Consider the following 19,664-nt stretch of genomic DNA (forward strand, 5'->3'; position numbering starts at 1 on the left):
TTGAAGCTGACAGCTGTTGATCTCTTGACAAGAAACAGTCAGCAGTTACAGGAGAGACAGTGTGAAACTGGATGATGAATCACAGTTACAGTCATGGTGGTGAGAAATTATGAAATAAATATATTTTTATGTAAATACTTGTTTTCATCTGCATGATGATTACAGGTACACTATTCAAAGGTTTGGGATCGCTCTAAGATGTCCGCGAGGAAAACCTCTCTCTTGCTTTTAGGCTGCAGATTTTTTGTATAAAGGGCGTGAAAAACAAAGTAATCTTACATACATAACTCAGCAGATACAATTTCTAACAGTAAAATTACATATTTTAGTATCTTATATTTTTATTATAAACAAGAGCTAAATCAAAATCAACACAAATAAACAACACAGCTGACAAACAATAATAACAAATATAAAACGCTAAAAGAATACGTTAAGTACAAATTTGAATTTTTCAACTTTTTTTTTTCCTCTCTTTTTTCCTTTTTATTGTATTGTGCCCTGGATGGCTTTTAGCTTATTATTTTCTCTTTAATGCTCTCCATGTACACTCCACTGCCCATCCTAACCCACCCATGCATGCTCCAGCATCAAATCTTTGGATCATTTTCCCCCATGTTCAAATTATTTTTTCTTTTTTTTTTAAATAAAAAAGAAACTCTCCCTACTCTAGGCGATTGTTTATCTGTCTATTGCCTCTTTTACACTGCCTCTTCAAGGTAGGAATTTAATGCCACCTTGCTGTTCTGTATAAAAGGTATAATTGCAGATTGGGAGGACAGAGTTGTCTCACCTTTAAGGCACCATCACGTAGTAACAGCACTGAAATTATGACTGTATGTGCAGGACAGCTGGCAGGCCTGGATTATGGGCAGCACAAGTGAGACATTTTGATGATGTGTTATACGTGCAACTGACCGCAGAAGTTTTAAAAAATAAAAAATACATCAAAGTCATGGTGACTTTGCATTTGTCTCATTATTGTTAAGGTGATATGTTGAGAGCTCCTTGAGGGAATTTCATCAAATTCAGCAAACAGCAAACCTTCACTCAGACTCAGTGATGAGCGGATTAGAATTTGGTGTTCAAAGGTCAAGGTCACTCTGACCTTGCATCCATCTCTCATTTTTGTGACACAATATCTGAAGGTGGCTTTGAGGGAGTTTCCTCAAATTTGGCACAGGTGTTCACTTGGACTCAAGAACAAACTGTTTTTCATTTTTGGATTTTGAAATGAAAATCTTTTTTTCTTTTCTTTTTTTGTTTTTAATTTCTGTTTGTGAGAGTAAAACTCAAAGACCAAAAGGTGCACAGACCAAGGCTCAAAATACCAGGTACATGATCTTCTGATATACACTCCAGTCCAGCAGGTGGCGTTGAAGCGTCAATGAGCAGAAATAAAGAGGGGAAGGACCTCCTGTGTGGGTGAGGTTTTTAGTCCTGGTAAATAGCAGCAGAGTGAGACCTCCAACTTTGTTTCTGCTAAGGGGCAGCTAGCCTGGAGTCTGTCATCGTGACAACTTTTGGTTTATTTCTCTCCATTAACCTGTCTCTCTGCAAGCAATAGCATGTTTGCCGTCAGAAACGCTCTCCGCCTCGGCTCCAGGCTGTCCATCCCCGCGGTGGCGAGGAGGGGATGCGCCGGGGCTGCCGTCCCGGTGGACGACGTGGTGAACGGGCTCACCGACGACCAGATACAGGTTAGCTAACGAGCAACACAAAGTTCACTAACGTGCGCACTTATGCAGCTGGTGGCAAAAAATAGAGTCACGTGAACCAAAGCCATTATACTGTTAAAATACTGGTTTCACGAGTTTTACCTCTCTGTTATTTAAGGACGCCATGCACATGACGTGATGACATAACCGCCGTTGATAAGGAGACCTTGGTGTTAGCCGACCAAGCTAAGCTAACCTCCCAGCAAAAGGATGTTTATCACTCGAAAGCTACCAAATATTAGTCTGTATCAGTTTTGTTTGCACATATGAAATAACCAAAGCAAGCGGTATTTTGAAATTCAATACTTTACGCTTAATTAGCTTGATTTACTACCAGTAGCCCTGCTAGCTTTAATGCTAACGCTCGCATTTATTGTTATGTGATGATGGTCAGAGGTGAAAGGTTCATTGAAACACGCTTTACAGTCGAGATTTATTAACTCGATACAAGGTGATATCAGGTCAGTGAGACTTGGCACCGAGTCAGAGAGACTGGACACTGGCTGGGAGGAGGACAGGGGGGTGGAGTTCATTTAAAGGATTTGATTGGGTGAAAGTGTCTGTCTCCCACATCTGTGTATTATGAGGTTCAATATAACTACAAATTGATTCCTGCATTGATATGAAATATCTTATTCGTTTGTTATATTAATGAGGACAGCACAATAATCAATATTTGTGTGAATGTGGCAGTGTTAGTCAGCTAGCTAATTTTCCACTGTAGTCCTTCGGCAAGATGCTCTGAAACCTATAAAATGATAAAATTCACATAACAATGACAGCAGTATGCTATACAGACAGCAGTAGCAATAACAAACAGGAATTCTCTAGACAGCACACAGACCACAAAAAGCAACAAGAAACAGCAGGATGTTAGTGCAAGACAATAACACAGCAACAACATACAGCATTTTAGGCCAAATCGCTGGGCAAACACACAGCCAAGCATTACATGCAGGGCAGCAATAGCAACAAGAAACAGCAACAGACATTAAGCAAAGATAAAATACAAGTTATTACGTGGATTTTACTATAATGGTAAAAGATGCAGTTACAGGGTATTAGGGACAGCGCAGTCACCTGTAACCCAAAAAACACTGACTCTGCCATGCAGCCAAATGAAGGAAAAACATGGAAACTAAACAAATGTTTTCAGAATCAGAAATGTTTTATTGCCAAGTAACTTTCTGATTACATGGAATTTGACCTGGTGTTGATTTAGTACTAACACATAAACAGTGCACAAGTATAAAGACAAAATCTACAATATGATTTGAAATATAGGTGTTTGTATACAGAGAAATACAAAAAAATTTCTTAAAGTGACTTAAAAAAAATGCACAGCAGTGCAGGAATGTGCAAGTTATTGTCCAGAGAATGTAAAAGTTAACAGTATAGTGGTACAAGAATATTTGTAAGAGGATGTGTATTAATGTAACACATACATTTATCCACCAAATCAATAAAAACACTGGTGGGTAAAGTGAATAAATTGATCATCATGTTACAATGCAATGTTCTGCTGGGAAAGTTTTGGTCCCGGCCGGCACTTGTGGCTGCCAAATGACACACTTTCACTGTAACACCATGGCAGACCAAGTACACCACCTCATGGCAACAGCACTCCCCAATGGCGGCCGACAATGCACCACCCAACACCATAAACCTGCTCTCAGGAACGGAGAGCATGACAAAGAGCTCAAGGCGTCAACCTGGCCCCCCAAATTCCTCAGAACCCAATCAGATCGAGCATTGTTGCGATGTAGCTGTACCGTAGAGGCACCCTCGATTAACAGTGGGGTCCCTGACCTATCGAGGCATTGACACAGGACCTCCCGGGGGTGTCCTCTGCTGTCTGGCACCGAGGTGTTGGCAGCAGACCCTTTGAGCTCCGTTGGTTGTGAGGTAGGCCGAGCTCCAGGCCAATACTTTGACCTCTTTGTCATATTCTTGGGTCATTCCTGAACAGTTTTTGCAGTGTAGCACAACACACTGTCCTATCATCAGGGAGTGCTGTTGCCATTGTATGCAACAATGTTTGTTTCTTATACACAGGAATTCATAAACATGTAAAGTTATCAAAAAGTGTGCACTTGTGCAGGAATGTGATAATGATGTCAGCAGGCCACCCGCTCCTTGTTGATAAGGCCAGCTATAGTCGGGAAGATTTTGTGGCATGAGGAGGGGTCAGCCGTGATCCTGCACGCCTGTTGAGATTTCAGTGCTTTTAATAAAATAATGACATACATATAAATAAAAACGTCTTCTGTGTGTGTTGTGTCTTTTGCACAGCTTAGGCAGACGGTTCGTAAATTCTGTGCAGAAAAGCTCGCGCCCCACGCTGACGAGATCGACAAGACGAATGAGTTTCCAGGAATGCGGGTAAGCTAAAAATACTCCATTGTATACCGTACCTGTAGTTTCATAAGTTGAATATTTCATAAAGTCATGGCATTTTCATGAGCCCAATGCACACCCACAGCTCACAGCAGCTCTGTATTTCCACATGTAAATTTACCATCAAATCTAGAGCAGCATGTCTGCCTCGGTAACTTTTGCGTTGTCTCTTCACTAGAATTTTTGGAAAGAAATGGGGGAGATGGGACTCCTTGGGATCACTGCTCCAGGTAAGACGCTGCAGGAGAAAACATCGTCAGTCTGTGTTGAGAAGCACCTGCGTTACAGCCGCCTATAGGAATGAGGTCTTCGCTTTTTGTCATGTTTAATAAGTCATTTACTCTACATCTCATTTCAGAGCAGTATGGGGGCACAGGATTGGGCTACCTCGATCACGTCATCGTGATGGAGGAAATGTCACGAGTGTCTGCAGCCATTGCTCTCAGTTACGGCGCCCACTCTAACCTCTGCGTCAACCAGATGGTACGCCACGGAAACGAGGAACAGAAGGAGAAGTACATGCCAAAGGTCAGGACCAAAATAGATCGTGCTTTACATTATTTACTGGGTGAAATATACATAAAACCACAAACTGAGATGGATTAAATTCTTTTTTCTCATCGCACTCTTTTCTGTTGCCAGTTAATGACAGGAGAGCACGTAGGAGCCCTGGCAATGAGTGAGCCCAACGCCGGCTCCGACGTCGTCTCCATGAAACTCAGAGCCCAGAAGAAAGGTGGGACGCCCTCTGTGTTATTATTACTTATTATATATTGTTCTGTATTTCTCCTGTACAGTCCTTACTTCTATTGGTGTAGTTATACACCCCCAGCATTTTATTTCTTACTCTTTTCTTTTTATCTTCACCGCCTACCTTGTCTTTTAGTTTATATATTTATACTCATGCATTTACAAACAGTATAGGGCTAGATCTAAAATGTATCGCCATCAAATATTGTTAGACATGCTGTGTTTGCGCTGCTGCTGATCATGAATTAGTCATTTCGTGGGTATTATACTGACTCAGGGTTTTACAAAAACACTGTTGGCATTTAGCCTTTTTCACATTGAATATTACATTTGCCAAGTGACTCCGACGCAGCGAGGTGGCATGTGTATGGTACACGGCCAGTGGATTTATGTATGAGATCTGTTAATTATTCAGTCCTGTGAGGCCACAGACTTATGTGTTGTCAGTTGTGTTGTGTATGTATTTTACTTAAAGTTCCAGTGTTTAGGATTTATGCGGATATATTGGGAGAAATGTAATAGAATATAATAAGTAAGTTCTCGCATCAGCCATCATAGTTCAAAACAGAGGAAAAACCCAGATTTTTTTGATACGTGAAACTGCTTAATTTAGTTCTTCTGATTTTAATCGCTCAGTCCGTTAATTTTAGAGAGGAAGAGACCTCTGTGGATAATTTGGCTCCCAGTAAAAACCCTCTGAACCTGGGCACACATTACCAGGCCTGTCTCTGTCATGCCGAATTTAGTTGGAGAACATTGATTAATAACATGAAACTACTTAATTCGGTGTTTTTACCAGTTTTAATTACCTGTATCATTTGTTTTGGTGAGGAAGAGACCTCTGCAGATAATTCAGTTCCCAGTAAAACCTCCTGAACAGTAGACACTGATGAAACTGCAGTCTGCAATTCTCAACACTAGATGCCACTAAATCTCCTTAAATCTTACAGTAGTCATTTTAAGGGTCCAGAGACAATGAAAAACTATGTCCCTTGCACAGCTTGTATAGAGTTAATACATTCAGAATTACTTAATTTTGGATGTTTAATGTAACATTTTTTGCAAACCTGCTTGTACTCTGTTTTTGTGTCGTTTCCTCAGCTAATGAACTGTCAAAGCACAGTGTCCGTATACAGCAAAACTTAATCTCTGGAGGTGGAATTAAACATTTTACAAGTTTAGGTTTGGGTGATTCTGCTCAGAGGAGATCAGCACTTTGTATCGTCTCCCAAAAAAATCAGTGATTTCCACATACTGCTGCACTCGGTGTGAGCATGAGACAAACCAGCAAAGGGGAAAAATGGCTTAAAGCACCCTCCAAAACAGCTCCCCTTTGCTTTACAGTGAGTTTCAGCTCATTGCTAATCTGTCTGGCCCTCAACTTTACTGTTTTGGTTCACACACTGCTCACAGCTGATTTTAGCCAGAAACTCACAGTGCACTACCTGTAACAACTCCAGTATACTGCAAAATGTAGAGAGCTTTCCCCTTGCGGCAATATGCTTTATCTGCATTTTGCTAACTCACTTGGCAAGGGCTTGAATGCAGGAGAAGTTCATTTAAATGCAAAATTGTTGCACAGATGTTAAGAGGGAAAGGCTCACAAACTGTGCCGATATGTTGTCGAAGATGCAGACATCGTTGGCGTTCTTGATATTTCTCAGATAAATAATAAAATTTATAAGTAGAAAAAGTTAAAGGTTCACATGGTCACAGAGATGGAAATGTAGTTATGTGATTTTACAAATGCGCCACTAAGACAGTAAAACTTGTCAGAGTGCCTTCAGCTCAAGGATGTGATGACTCAGTGGCTACACCCTCCTTCATGCCTTGTAAAAATTCAGTTTTATTGTTTGGTGTAATTTAAAAGATGAGTACCTGTGCATGTTTGATTTGTATTGGTTTAACATGAATGCCTAAAAGTTTATTTGAAAAGCTAACTATTAACTAACCACAACGACAGATCTGCACACACCATACACCACACATTTCAACATTTTGTCAGGGTTTTCCTGGCTCAGAAGCAAACGCTAACATATTTTTGGAGTTCTAATATTTATATGATTAAAAAAAATACAGTTATCAATATATTGTGGCTTAATTATTTCATGGAAAGTAATTTGTGTTTATGATGTGAATTCCTGAATATTAAATGTTCCTCTGCATTTTTTTGTGTCCTGATAATATTTGTGTGCTGAAGATCAGCTGACCTGTGTAGGCCATGTTGACTGTGAACATGGCCACACATACTGATATACTAAATATCTTGCAAAACAATTTGATTCTGCTGGCAAAATATTATTAACACAAATGTTCTACAATATATTCTACAATTTTATGGTCACCCCATCAATACGGTCCAAAACAGGCAGCTCTTTTCTTCCTTTTTCGAGTTCTGGTGGCACATTTCCTGGTGCACTGTGCTGATTAGCGTAGCGTCACCACATCAGCGAAGTGGCACAAGAGCAGTGACAAATGGCAGAAAACGACCAGCTGCAATGTTTGTTTGATAACAGTGTTTTCCATTATTACACCCGTTCAGAGTTTTGTCGAGGAGGCGTGAGGAAATTTTATGGCTGCCTCTTAATAATTGATGCAGGAAAAACCTGATCAGGGATCTGGACAAACAGATTTTAAATAGTAATTCTGCATTATGTTTTGGCCCCATGTCATTTCCTCACTTCTATTGTGACTTTGTGTTTTTTTCCTGTTTTTTTTTATAGGCGACTACTATGTTCTGAATGGCAACAAGTTCTGGATCACAAACGGGCCAGATGCTGATGTCCTTATTGTTTATGCAAAGACAGATCCTGAGGCCTATCAAAGAGGCATCACAGCTTTCATTGTTGAAAAGGTAAATCCAGTCAACTAAAGACGTATTCTTCCCGGTTTCAGGATTTACTGGTGGCCCAGGGGATGTGGTGGGTTGACATTATTGGTTTGTTCTGTGGATCAGTCTTGCATTTTGTTGAATAATTATGTTATTCATTCGACACAACTATGCAAAAGGAGCGTGAATTACATAAATTAAAACACGTGTGTGCTTGTGTCGTTTGTAGGGAACGCCTGGATTCTCCACAGCACAGAAGCTCGACAAACTCGGCATGAGAGGCTCCAACACCTGCGAGCTGATCTTTGAAGACTGCAAAATCCCAGGTGTGTGTTTAAGTGCGCACATATGTTCACTTGTGTAAAACGGGAGAGCTCATCTTCTTTTCGCTTTTTTCATTGGCTCATTTCTTTGCTTGTGTGAGCCTTCAAACTGATTGTCTTTTTATCATGAATGCTTTTTATTTATTTTGTTTTGATGATTTTTGTGTTTGTTTGCTTTAGAGAAGAACATCCTTGGTCCGTTAAACAAAGGCGTGTATGTGATGATGAGCGGCTTAGACTTGGAAAGGCTGGTGCTTGCATCAGGACCTATTGGGTAAGTTCATACCAGAAATAAGCTTTATTTATAAAATGTTAAAATGGAGACATTACTAGCACTGAAAAATCAACAATCAGTGGCAAAGTGCATCCTGCAGCAATAATAATCACATATTTCTGCAGCCGGGAGGCATGACTACATGTTTCAGGCAGGGTGAAATTCTTTGTAACATCTTTAAACACTTGACAGGATTTATGTTTAAATTATCCCCAATTTTAAGTTTGGATGCAGCTTTCCATAGACGTTGCATGGCGGCTCGCCACAGGCCGCACTTGGCTGCTGCTTTGTGTGTTTTCTTTGTTACAGTAGATTATAAATACATACTGGAAAATGGGCGTCATTTTGTGTCCTATATCATATTTTTAACACATTTTGCTGCTGTTTGGGATAGTGCTGGCTTTTATTTTGGTTTTCAATATAAGATGAGATGAGATGAGGTAAGCCTTAATTGATCCCCACAGGGGAAATTTAGTTGCAGCATCACAAGGACATAAATACATATAAATAAAGAATGTAAAAAAAAAAAAAAAAAGCAAAAATAATCAACACTTTAGTGTATTGTGAACAACACACACTAGACTAATATATAATGTGATTAATTCGTGTTACTTTGTGTTTCTCTGTGTTAATAAAGAATTAAAATGGGAATATCATATTGTAGTGTCAAAAATATTGATTTATCATCATCATTAAAAGAATGAGCAACTTAGAAGACTAAATGTAGAAAAACTATATAACAGACAACAAAAGAATTGTTTTTTTGCCTTTTGCTTTTAAAGCATCTTGCTGTTTTCATTATATGAACTGTTGTTTTATATGTTTGAATTGTTAAGCAGTCTTTAATATTACGTTTCAGCATCATGCAGGCAGTTTTGGACTTTGCTGTCCCCTACCTGCACGTCAGAGAAGCTTTCGGACAGAAGATTGGACACTTTCAGGTTCAGTCTTCACTTGTTACAAGATAGCAGAGTTTTAAAAGTCTCATTTGTTAAATGTTAATTCCTTAGAGTGTGAAGCTGGCTGCTCTAAAATTCTAAAACTTTATTTTGACTTGAGTTTAATTAACATAATACCTTACATTTCTCTATTTGCAGCTGATGCAAGGCAAGATGGCTGATATGTACACCAGGCTGAGCTCCTGTCGGCAGTATGTGTACAACGTTGCCCGGGCTTGTGACAAAGGACACTTCAGTGCAATGGTGAGAGATTTTTTTTTGTTAATTCTTGTGGCAGCCAGATAAGAAAAAAAAAAGTTCAAATTTTGCTACAAAAGTTGAACTTCCGTCAAGAAAATTTCAAACGTGTTTGGATCATTTATCATAGCATTTGAGTGATTTTTTTCCTAATTAATGTATGTATTTTTCTTAAATATTGCATTATTGATTTGAAATCTGTATTTATAAATAATCTAAATGGATCTTCTTGTATGGTGTTAAGTACGTTTAATTAATTTCATTATATGGTGTGTTTAATAGATTTAAAACATTTGCAATATTTTGAGCAGTCAAAACTTCAAAAACTGTTGATTGTAATCTTGAGAAACGATTTGAAGAGTTTTTGCGGAAAAATCTGATCAGTGAAGCTGTCAATAAATGTGGTGGAATTTTTGATATTGTGATCAAATACTTAATCGATTGTAATCGCATGAAATGTTTTAAAAAGCTGCAGACTTAATGCGATAGACTCCTATGAAAAATGAAACCATTTGATCATCTGAAGAACTCATTATCACACCGCAAGTCAGCATCTTAGTTGACTTTTTCATAAATTGCACTGTTAAAAAATGTTAATTTTTTTCCCTACCACTGCACACAGGGACTGTGTTGACACGTGTTGTCATTGCAGGACTGTGCTGGAGTGATCCTGTATTGTGCGGAGAACGCCACTCAGGTTGCTTTGGATGGCATTCAGTGTTTGGGTAAGTGCCAGAAAACTGAGTGGTTCAAATGAAAATCAAAACATGTACAGTGGGGATTAATATATTTCAGACCGGATGATGTATTTTGTGAACAGAAAACATAACGGATGCAACATACAGATTAGATTCTTCATCTGGGGTTAAGTGACCTTTTTCCTCGCAGGGCTCTACAGGTGCAGCTAATTTGGTTAATAAATAGCATGCTGGCCAGTGAATGGTTGCAGTGATGACAGGAGAGAGGCTCACTCAGCTGCTCAGTATGAAAATGAAGGGAGGTACCTCTTCAAATATAAACCTCTGGGATAATAAAGAGAAGTGGTGAATTTGCTGTATGTGGTATGAATGGATGTATGTCAAGAGGTGCGGCTTCATGGTAATAATGGGTTATTTGTTTAGACTGTTTTGGTGTGAGCTGGTGATATCGGCTGTAGAGATGTCTGCCTTATGTCCAATATAGCATGACCAACCACATCATCGCATGTGCAATGATGGCCTGATGAGATGTGACCATTGCTGGCATCCGCCTCGGCTGAGCTGTGACGTTGGCTCAGCACCTAGCTCATTGGTGCTAGCTGATTGGTGGTTGTAGTTCGGTAGAAAGATAATAGTTCCTCCATCTGCTCACAACAAGATCTGTGGATTATTTAAATAACGGGTTCAGGATTTCTAAAAAGAGACATTGCTGTTGAGTTTTTCAAACATTTTTTTGGTGCTTTGAGCACCACACGCCGAGTGCCATCCAGTCCATTTATACTGGAGAGAAGGCAGACATCTCTACGGCTGATTTCTCCAACACTCGGCAACTCACACCAAACCGATCTAGATTTATAAACAGCACTATAGGTAAGAGGAAAGATATGTGTTTTTGATTTTGGTATGAACTGTTCCTTTAAAGTGTAGAAGGAAAAGAATGGAGCAGTTTTTCTGGTTGAAGTCTTTATGAGCTTTATTTCAGTGAGAATGTTTAACAGACATAAATTGCTTTCTAGACACGTGATTTGCAGTATTTTGTAATTATCTTCATCTGCATTCTTATAAAGAATCTGCTTCTTTGTGCTCATGCTATTTATATTACCTGTTGACATTCTCACCTCATGCTTTGATGAAATTTGATGAGGTGTAGATGAGCTATTACCATCTTTTTATAATCTCACATTCAGGTTGTAGTTTGCTGACTTTATGGCAGATTTTTTTGGACAAGTATACTCATGAAGATGAATAAGGCTTTTGAGAAAGTGTGATTTGTTAACTATACTTCAGGTGTAAAATACACACCGCTTGAATGATCAAGCCATGCAACACATTTAAACAGTAGCAACTTAAGAGCCCAGGGACTCATTTGGTGTGAATTTTATTTCTGCAGTATGTTCACTCTGAAGCACCTCGCTCTGTTACAGCACACTAACTTTAATTTGCATGCCACTTGTTAACAGGTGGGAACGGCTACATCAACGACTACCCAATGGGCCGATTCTTGCGCGATGCAAAACTGTATGAAATCGGCGCGGGCACAAGTGAAGTTCGCCGGCTCATTATTGGACGATCCTTCAACGCCATGTTCAAATAATCAGAAGTGAGTGATGGCGATCTCTAAAGACTGAATGAGTGGTTTGCCGTGGATGAACACAGATATTCACACCAAGGGCCTTATACTGATGAAATGTTGCTGCTGTTAGGATGTTATCGGATTATCACGTTTCAGAATAGCTGTCTGATTTCATGTTACATATATATATATAGTATGTTATATACATGAAGTAAAATCCTGTCTTGATAATGATGTTATAAGCTGTTTGGCAAAAATCACATTAAATGTTGATTTTACCCTTCAGGTTTTAATGGGCTGTTTTTGAGATTGTTGCGGCCTGAAATGCCTGATTTCAAGGCAGCTTTATCTGAAAAATGATTCTGCCGTTCTACGCAGTGAAGAACTGTCTCCGCAAACTGCTGTCCCTCTGCTCTTTCTGGCCGGTTAGCACAAGCTTACACAGTACATTGTGATCTGATCACTACGTTTTAATATTTTGCCACTTCCTTGCAGCAGCATTGAATATCCCCACTGAGCCGTTAATCTCACACTGACACTGAAACGACTTGACTCTTTTGTTAATCTCGTTAATAACCATTGGGTGTCATTAGCCGCATGATGCTAGCAGTTAGCCCTGTCACTGTGTGAGTGTGTCGGAGGCACAGACATCTGGTTCCATTTTGACCATGGTGGCATTCATCTCATGATAAATGGAATCAATGTTTTAGATAGTCAAATTTGTAGTAAAGTTGCAGTGATTGGAAAAAAAATGCAAGGTTATGCAGGATTCACAGGGATTGGCTGAATTTGCATTAATTGCTGTAATTGCAACATTTTAAAATCCTGGAGGTAATCCTGGAAATAATATGTTTTTCATATAAGGTCAACTGCAGTTTGAATTGCTTTCATTTGATAGCCACTGAAATGCCAATAAAGCAATAAAATTTAAAGTATTAAACCTTAAAAATAGGTTCTTTGCTTAGCTCATTTTAGTTTATTTAGGCCCCTTGAACTGATGACGATAGGTTGTCTTGAACACTCCGAACAGAAAACTGCCGTGGTTTCTCCTTCAACAAATCATGCAGGTTTTTCAAGAATAACTTCTGAATACTGTAGCATTAAATTATATAAAGCAGTAGGCAGGTGAGGGGCGTGTCGCTTTGGGAAATTTCCTAAGATCAAACCTGAGGTCATCCAGTAATGACTTTGTCTAACTATATCACCTGATTTAAAAACACACACACACACACACACACACACACACACACATATATCCTGGTTTTAATGCCAACTGAAAACTCTTTCTGATCAATAAGGGGAAAAGATTTCCGATGTCTGTTGTACAGATTTAGCGTTAGAAAACGGTTTTGTCCATTTTTGGAATCAAGCATATTCCGCTGTTGTTTTCTGTGAGTACGGTCGGACTGGAGAAACTCTCCTAAAGATTTGTCTTCTCTTCTCATTGTAGATGTACAGTATGAAATAACGTAGTTTTGTTTGCCATAAATAAATAAAATCTTTTTTTATTTCTGGATTTGAGTTTCTGTCAGTTTCCTGAAGGATCGCAGTTAGAAAAACATTGTAAAGAACATACATGTTTCTGTCGTCTCTCTGCGTCGGCTGAACACAGAGCTCGCTGTTTCTAGAGAAGCCAAAGGGGAGACAGTAGTTCAGACAATGATTGAACTATCCCAGTGCATTTGAATAATGCATGTTTCAGGGTGGATTTTCCCTTCACAGGAAACAAGACAACATTACGGTCTCTAACGCACTGCGGTAACTGGACTGGAATGAGATGCTGTTGGTACAAAATTACATTAAAGTGATATCCTGTAAGAATATACAGAAATCCATGATGCATAAATGTAGAAAACATGAGAGTTAAAAACAAAATCAAAATTGTGATCACAAACGCTGCATGGAATTAATTGAGACAGTGACTAGTATTTAGGGACATGTAATGTTTAGTGGTGGAGGAGGTCATTTAGGGACTGTTCTCTATTTTTTGGAGGACGGAGGTGGCTGAGTTGTGACTGTTATTTTTAGGATAATAAAATAAAAGTACAGTATTTCCCTGTGAAAGAGAAACATGAGTTTCGAACAAGTACCCCAAACTTGCACTTACTTTACTCTTAGAGCAGAATTTTTAGCTAAATGTTTTTGGCTGCTGCTGAACTTGAGACAATGATTGTACAATATGAGGAGAACCAGCAGGTCAGTGCAAGAGACCAAATACTTTAGAAACAAACTAATGATTTCTAAAAATACAAAATTCAAATGTCACAAAACTGGAATTTCTAACTTTGATATCATACCCTGAAAAACATGATTATTCAATATAGTTTTTAATAACATTTGAAATGTTTATTAAAAGATAACAATAATATGACCATGATAATGACTATTTTTCTTGATAAGGTTGAAAATATTAACTTAAGCAACATAGTATTGAAGAGGAGGCTGTTTGAGCAAAGGAACAATAATCCATGTGTGTAAAACCAAAATCAAGCAGACTGACTCTCCTCATTTTCACCTCCTCTCTCTTTGAAACTGATCTCAAGTGAAATACCAAATGTATCTGTTTACACTTGTGAAAACCTGGGTCGTTTTCAAAGACAATCAATCAAACTATTTGTATCGGTGTCCTGTCCTGGAACGGCAGGTGACCCGTTCTTCTCTCAGAAGCAAAATGTCAAGATGAAGGATGACGGCTCACTTCAGAGATGATGGTGCATCTGTGGCACACAGCGGACAACTTAAAGACAACTAATCAGCTTTGTTGGGTTTTTTTAAAGTCTGTAATCAGAATTTGATAACTCCATAAATATTGTAAATAAACCATTATTGTTTAGAACTTTGTTCATGTATTTGCATTGTTAATTTAAAAAAAAAATTGTAGACTTGCAGATTTTGTTGATTTGGTCATTTTTACCTGATATTTGTGCTTCTGCCAAAAATAGGTAAGTAAGTAATGTAGTTAAATGGTTTTGAGGTTTTTTTAGGTCCATTTTTAATTGTGTTTATTGCAGTTATTTCCTACTTTATTGGGCTTAATCCCACAGACAAAGTTATCATTGTTAAAAGTAATAAAAGGTGACAGAAATCTGCACTCTACTGACTGAGTGCACTTTATTAGTTTAAACAATGCTCATTTTTTTGTTTTCTTTCTCATTTGATCACTGTACCAAAGTTTGGACAATATTATTAGTTATTTTAACTGATCTACCACATGATTTCCTTGTGTATTATCTGTTTTTGACTGTGTCATATCCTTCATTTGGACACGAAAAAGTGGGATTTAGCATTTCTCTAACAAAAACAACAAACTAAAATATGCATCAAACTTTAACCAGATCAGCAAAAGGCCCTGAGAGGGTTAATAAACAAGTACTGTGTTTAATGCAGTTTGTTTTTACTTTTGTCTTTATAAGCCTGTATGTACATTATTTATGCGTAAACTAATATGTACAATACATAAGTCGGTTCAGTACCATATACCATGTTACAATGAGCAGCCTCCCCAAAACCAAATCCTATTTAGGGCCCCCAAAAATCTAGGGCCGGTCTTTGGCCTGGCTTATTATCAGCTTTAGGTCCAAAGTCAGAGTAAAGCTTGTAAATAAAGTAGTCACAGGCTGCTTTCTAAAGGGTTAATCAGTCATCTAATGCTTTGCAGATCAGTAATAAGTGACTCTAACGTAGGTTGTGAGCCGACATCTTTGTGAATGGAGCTGCTGTGTTACCTCTGTCTGTCAGCTGTCTGGCTCTTTATGAAGCAGGAAGGACTCCTCCCTGCAGGGGAGAGGTGCAAACTGAATGCCTTATTGTCAACTGAAGGTTTTCCTCTTTACAATGAGCACCGAGGCAGGAGCTAATGTAAGTGAGTCACTGGTAGATGTTTGCAGGATGCTCTGTAACCTTCTTTCACAAGTGTCCATGGAAGTAAAGAAAAGCAGCTCACTCTTCATGATGCAAAAGCTTATATTACTTTTGCATCATGATGGCTTGTTGGAAATATGGAAGATTTATAGATTCATATTAGATGCATAACTGTTGTGTGTTGTTGTTTATGGTGTATGTTGTTTTTTTATGCCAGAGACAAATTAACATTTTATACCAATCAAGTCTGAATCTGAATATGCGGCAACAGTTTCTAATAAACAGTGTTGGAGAGCAATGTAACTAGATTAAAAAAATGTAATTGTAATCAGTTGCAGAGACTGAGAATTTTTTTTAACAGTTACTAATTAAAATGCTGATGATTATGAATGAGTTATATCCTAATGTATTCTTTTTAGTAAAAAGTTTATATGTAGAATAAGACATTCATTTTGCACTTTGCATCTTTTCACCTTACAGGAATGTCTTCCTTTGGTAAAGCTGATGAATGAATTAATGAAGTAATAAAATGTCATTGATTAATTAAATTAATTATAACATATTTAAAAGAGTAACTAGTAATCTGTAACAAAATATTTCAAAAGTAACCTTCACAACAATGGTGTTAAGGCACCCTTTAGTAAGAGTTCAGACATTTCAACACCTTGCTGAATGGTCAATAAATAATTTATTAAAGCTTTGCAGATCATTATTATTTAAAAACAACAACAATTTTGGGTTCCCTTAACTGTACAAATCAAATCAGAGTTATTGGACCAGTTGACCACTTAGTTGAATCAAAATCAATTTATTAACAACTGATTCAATATGTTTTAAATGCAGACTCAATACCTTATTATAAAGTGAGAAACCCACCTTTAATAATGGGTTACCAACATTTAGCAAACAAAGAGGATAAACACATAACAAAAGGATTTGTACAACCTGGCAACCCAATAGCTCATAAATGATCTTTAAAGCATTATTTGAAGATTTAGTAACATTAATAAAATAATTCATTTAAGCATACTGACACTTATTAGAAAGTTGCACCAGAATAATTAATATCAGTTTATAGTACTGTATGCATTGTAAAAGTATCCAAGAGAATGGTCCTTTTTTTTCTCTCTAGGCCTGCAGAATACATGTTAATGTATGCAAACATGTATTATATCACCCCCTCTCTGAGATTAGTGTGGGTTCCAATCATGTAATGTGTCAGTCAGATGACTATTTATATGTTGCCGTGATCTCCAGTATGAAATGCATGTGTGCCGTTGAGTATTTATATTTTAGTTTATTTTAGTTCACTTTGGTGAATTAAACTGAGAAAATCAGGACAAGAAACCAGAGGACCTCCAGATTCCCCAGATCCCAATCCGATTATTAATTTGCGGAACATGCTGGTAACCCAGCTCACAACCCACAGGACTCAAAGGACTGGCTGCCACTGCCCTGAAGCCAGACACCACAGGACAACCTTAGAGGACTTGTGTAGATCAAGACCAAGTCCGATCGACCGTGAAGCCTCTGACCTGCTGAGACATGGACACATAACCTCCGGGCTACCACCATGTACCATGGATGCTCAATCAGATTCAGATCTGGGCATTTGAAGGCCGGTTGGAAGCCTTTGGCTCTTTGTCACGTTCCTTGGGCCATGCCTTGTCCTACTGGGGTTGCCACTGCCATCAGGAAGGGGCCCTTCCCATGGCCTTAGTTTGTAAAAATATTTGGGTGTGTGGAGCATGTCAAGTGGAATCCACATTAATGCAGATGTAACAAGATGATCAATGTTGTTCACTTCCCCTGTCAGATGTTTTAATGTTTTGGCTGACTGGTGTGTATAAGGCTTGGGTGGTATGTTACATTTTATACATACCTTCATACCCTCTGAGGTAGAGACCGGAGACTGTGACCTGATGGTGTGTGCTGTGCACTGCATACAGTGAGTTTACCAGAAAGAGACGCGCATGTATTTATGATGGTATTGAAAAACATATCTTCAGGATTTGTAAATACCCTGGTACCAGCCAACCAAGCCTCATACATACACACACACACACACATATAAATATATATATGACACTATATGATACTTTACATTTTGACATATTTAAGCTACTTCAAAGGAGAAAAATCTTTATTTTTTTCCCTAAAAACCAATTAAAAACGCTGCTCACAAATCTCACATCAATATCAAAGCTTTTATGTAAACTTTATTTAAATAGGCCTACACAAATAACATTGATCATCTTATTACATTGCACTATTATCCAATCACTATTATCCATTGACAAAAAAATAAATAAATTGATCCATTTACCCCTAAACAGTGTAGAGAATCAAGATGAAATGTCACAATTCACGAGAGCAAAGCCATTCAATACATGTGTTTGGAGTGGATTTAGCACCATCATTTGGTTATTTTTTAGTGTGTGGGAGTGGGCTATCTTACCCCCTCTTCTACATTGTGTCCAAATTTTAGAGTCCTACCACAAAAGTTTAGAGAAGGGACAAACAGTGTGACAACCGTACCCGGTCTCCCCTACACTATGATATGTGTTTAGTTGTCTTAAGTAATATAGTTATCCCGGTATTCAACAGCCTTTTTCCTAATATCATGCAGTGCCACGACATATAGTGTGACTGCACAAAATTAAAACAGAAAGTCACATCAGAGACAAACTCCTCCACACGCAGCAGTGCTCCGGGAGGCACCATGCAGTCACATGTCAGAGCAGGTTTTGGTCATGAGCCAGAGCTGACACACCACAGATCCTTCATTGAGAGCCCAGCTCCCCCAGTCACCGCTGCCAGGGTTAATACAAGTGTCAAAAGAACAGGGCTTAAAGACATTAACTAGGTGAAAGCCATCTGTCAGCCACAGCGGGGCTGCTGCTGCCAGGGACGGTGACATGTGGACGGCGCGTCCGTGGCCCTTTAAGAAACTCCATGTTTTCGCTACATGATGCGTCAACATAAAAAAGCGGATGATGCTGTTATGTAAAAACACGCTGAAGTGAGCCGTAGTTTGCAGGGAGCTCGCTGAATGCTTCTTACGCCTCACTTCGTCTCCTTAACCGGGATTGTGCTTTAAAGTGAACCGACTGGTGGTTTTTACGCGCAGCGCACGGAGCAGTTGGGAGTTAAGAAGAAGAAGAAAAAGGCTTCAGCCGAGCAACTCAACATGAGTCGCCCTCCACTCTGTTTTCCTCCTTCACTTGCGGGAAGCGTACACCTGACGCATCACTCTCGTGCCCTGTGGAAGTGATCTTCTGTAAAATCGGGTTATTTTCAGTGTGCAAAGCGAAAAAAAAGCAACAACCTTCAGCTCTGATCGCTTCTCGGGCTAAACTGAAAGTGTCAGGACCGGACAGGATCGAGCTCCGGGCTGGAGCAATGTGTCAGCTATAGACACACAGACAGATCTTTCCTTGTTGGTGCTGATTTGTGAACCCGAGAGGAAACTTTTGCGGATCTATGTCACTTCTTCCTCCGCTCCAGTCGTCTGATATCGGTTAAACGGTGAGTAGAGACTCCTCCAGCTCGTGATCGCTGAAAATGTCACTCGTGCAGCTTCTGTTGGAGTCATGTTTGAGCCTCGACTCTGCTGCCGAGGCTGTTTGTGTGTTTGCTGTCACATCTAAGGGACTTTGATGGAGATTAAATGTGTTTTTAGCCTGCCAATATCTCAAGAAACCACGTCAAAGACATTTAAAGGTCCTGGTGGTGTTTTACTGGTTGTTTCTTTTTGGATGTAGAGCTCATTAATGAGCCGATTAATCAGTTAGTTAACTGAATCGACCATAAAATTCACTGCTTTCAGTTTCTCAGATTTCGATCTTTGCTGATTTTCTATCATAATAAACTAGCATCATAATCTTTAGTCTTTGGACTGTAATAAGCCACATTTAGTCAGGTCCATTTTATTCATAGCACATTTAAAAACAACAGGAGTTGAGTCAAAGTGTTTTCCAGTGGAGACAGATGAGTTAGGATCTGCCCCAACTCATGTTTACAGGATTAAATAATTAAAAGTTG

At 38.8% G+C, this 19,664-nt stretch overlaps 2 protein-coding genes across 2 annotated transcripts in view; both read left to right on the plus strand.

Moving 5' to 3' along the window:
- The first annotated feature begins 1,423 nt into the window (after positions 1-1,423).
- Positions 1,424-13,275, plus strand: ivd (isovaleryl-CoA dehydrogenase). Its single transcript, XM_042501309.2, has 12 exons — positions 1,424-1,700; positions 4,011-4,100; positions 4,294-4,345; positions 4,474-4,643; positions 4,758-4,851; positions 7,589-7,719; positions 7,925-8,021; positions 8,199-8,292; positions 9,152-9,233; positions 9,390-9,494; positions 10,141-10,213; positions 11,647-13,275. The coding sequence occupies exons 1-12, from the start codon at positions 1,569-1,571 to the stop codon at positions 11,778-11,780; spliced, it is 1,254 nt and encodes a 417-aa protein (XP_042357243.1). The 5' UTR covers positions 1,424-1,568; the 3' UTR covers positions 11,781-13,275.
- Positions 13,276-18,097: 4,822 nt separating this feature from the next.
- The window catches only part of bahd1 (bromo adjacent homology domain containing 1), a 46,141-nt gene continuing 44,574 nt past the window's right edge, over positions 18,098-19,664 (plus strand). Inside the window, exon 1 of the mRNA XM_042500341.2 lies at positions 18,098-19,148. The gene's annotated coding sequence lies outside the window, so the exon portion shown is untranslated. The remainder of the gene's footprint in view (positions 19,149-19,664) is intronic.

The sequence above is a fragment of the Plectropomus leopardus genome, chromosome 14 (assembly GCF_026936395.1).
Source record: "Plectropomus leopardus strain MGB_pleo_1.0 chromosome 14, ASM2693639v1, whole genome shotgun sequence".
NCBI classification, from domain to species: domain Eukaryota; kingdom Metazoa; phylum Chordata; class Actinopteri; order Perciformes; family Serranidae; genus Plectropomus; species Plectropomus leopardus.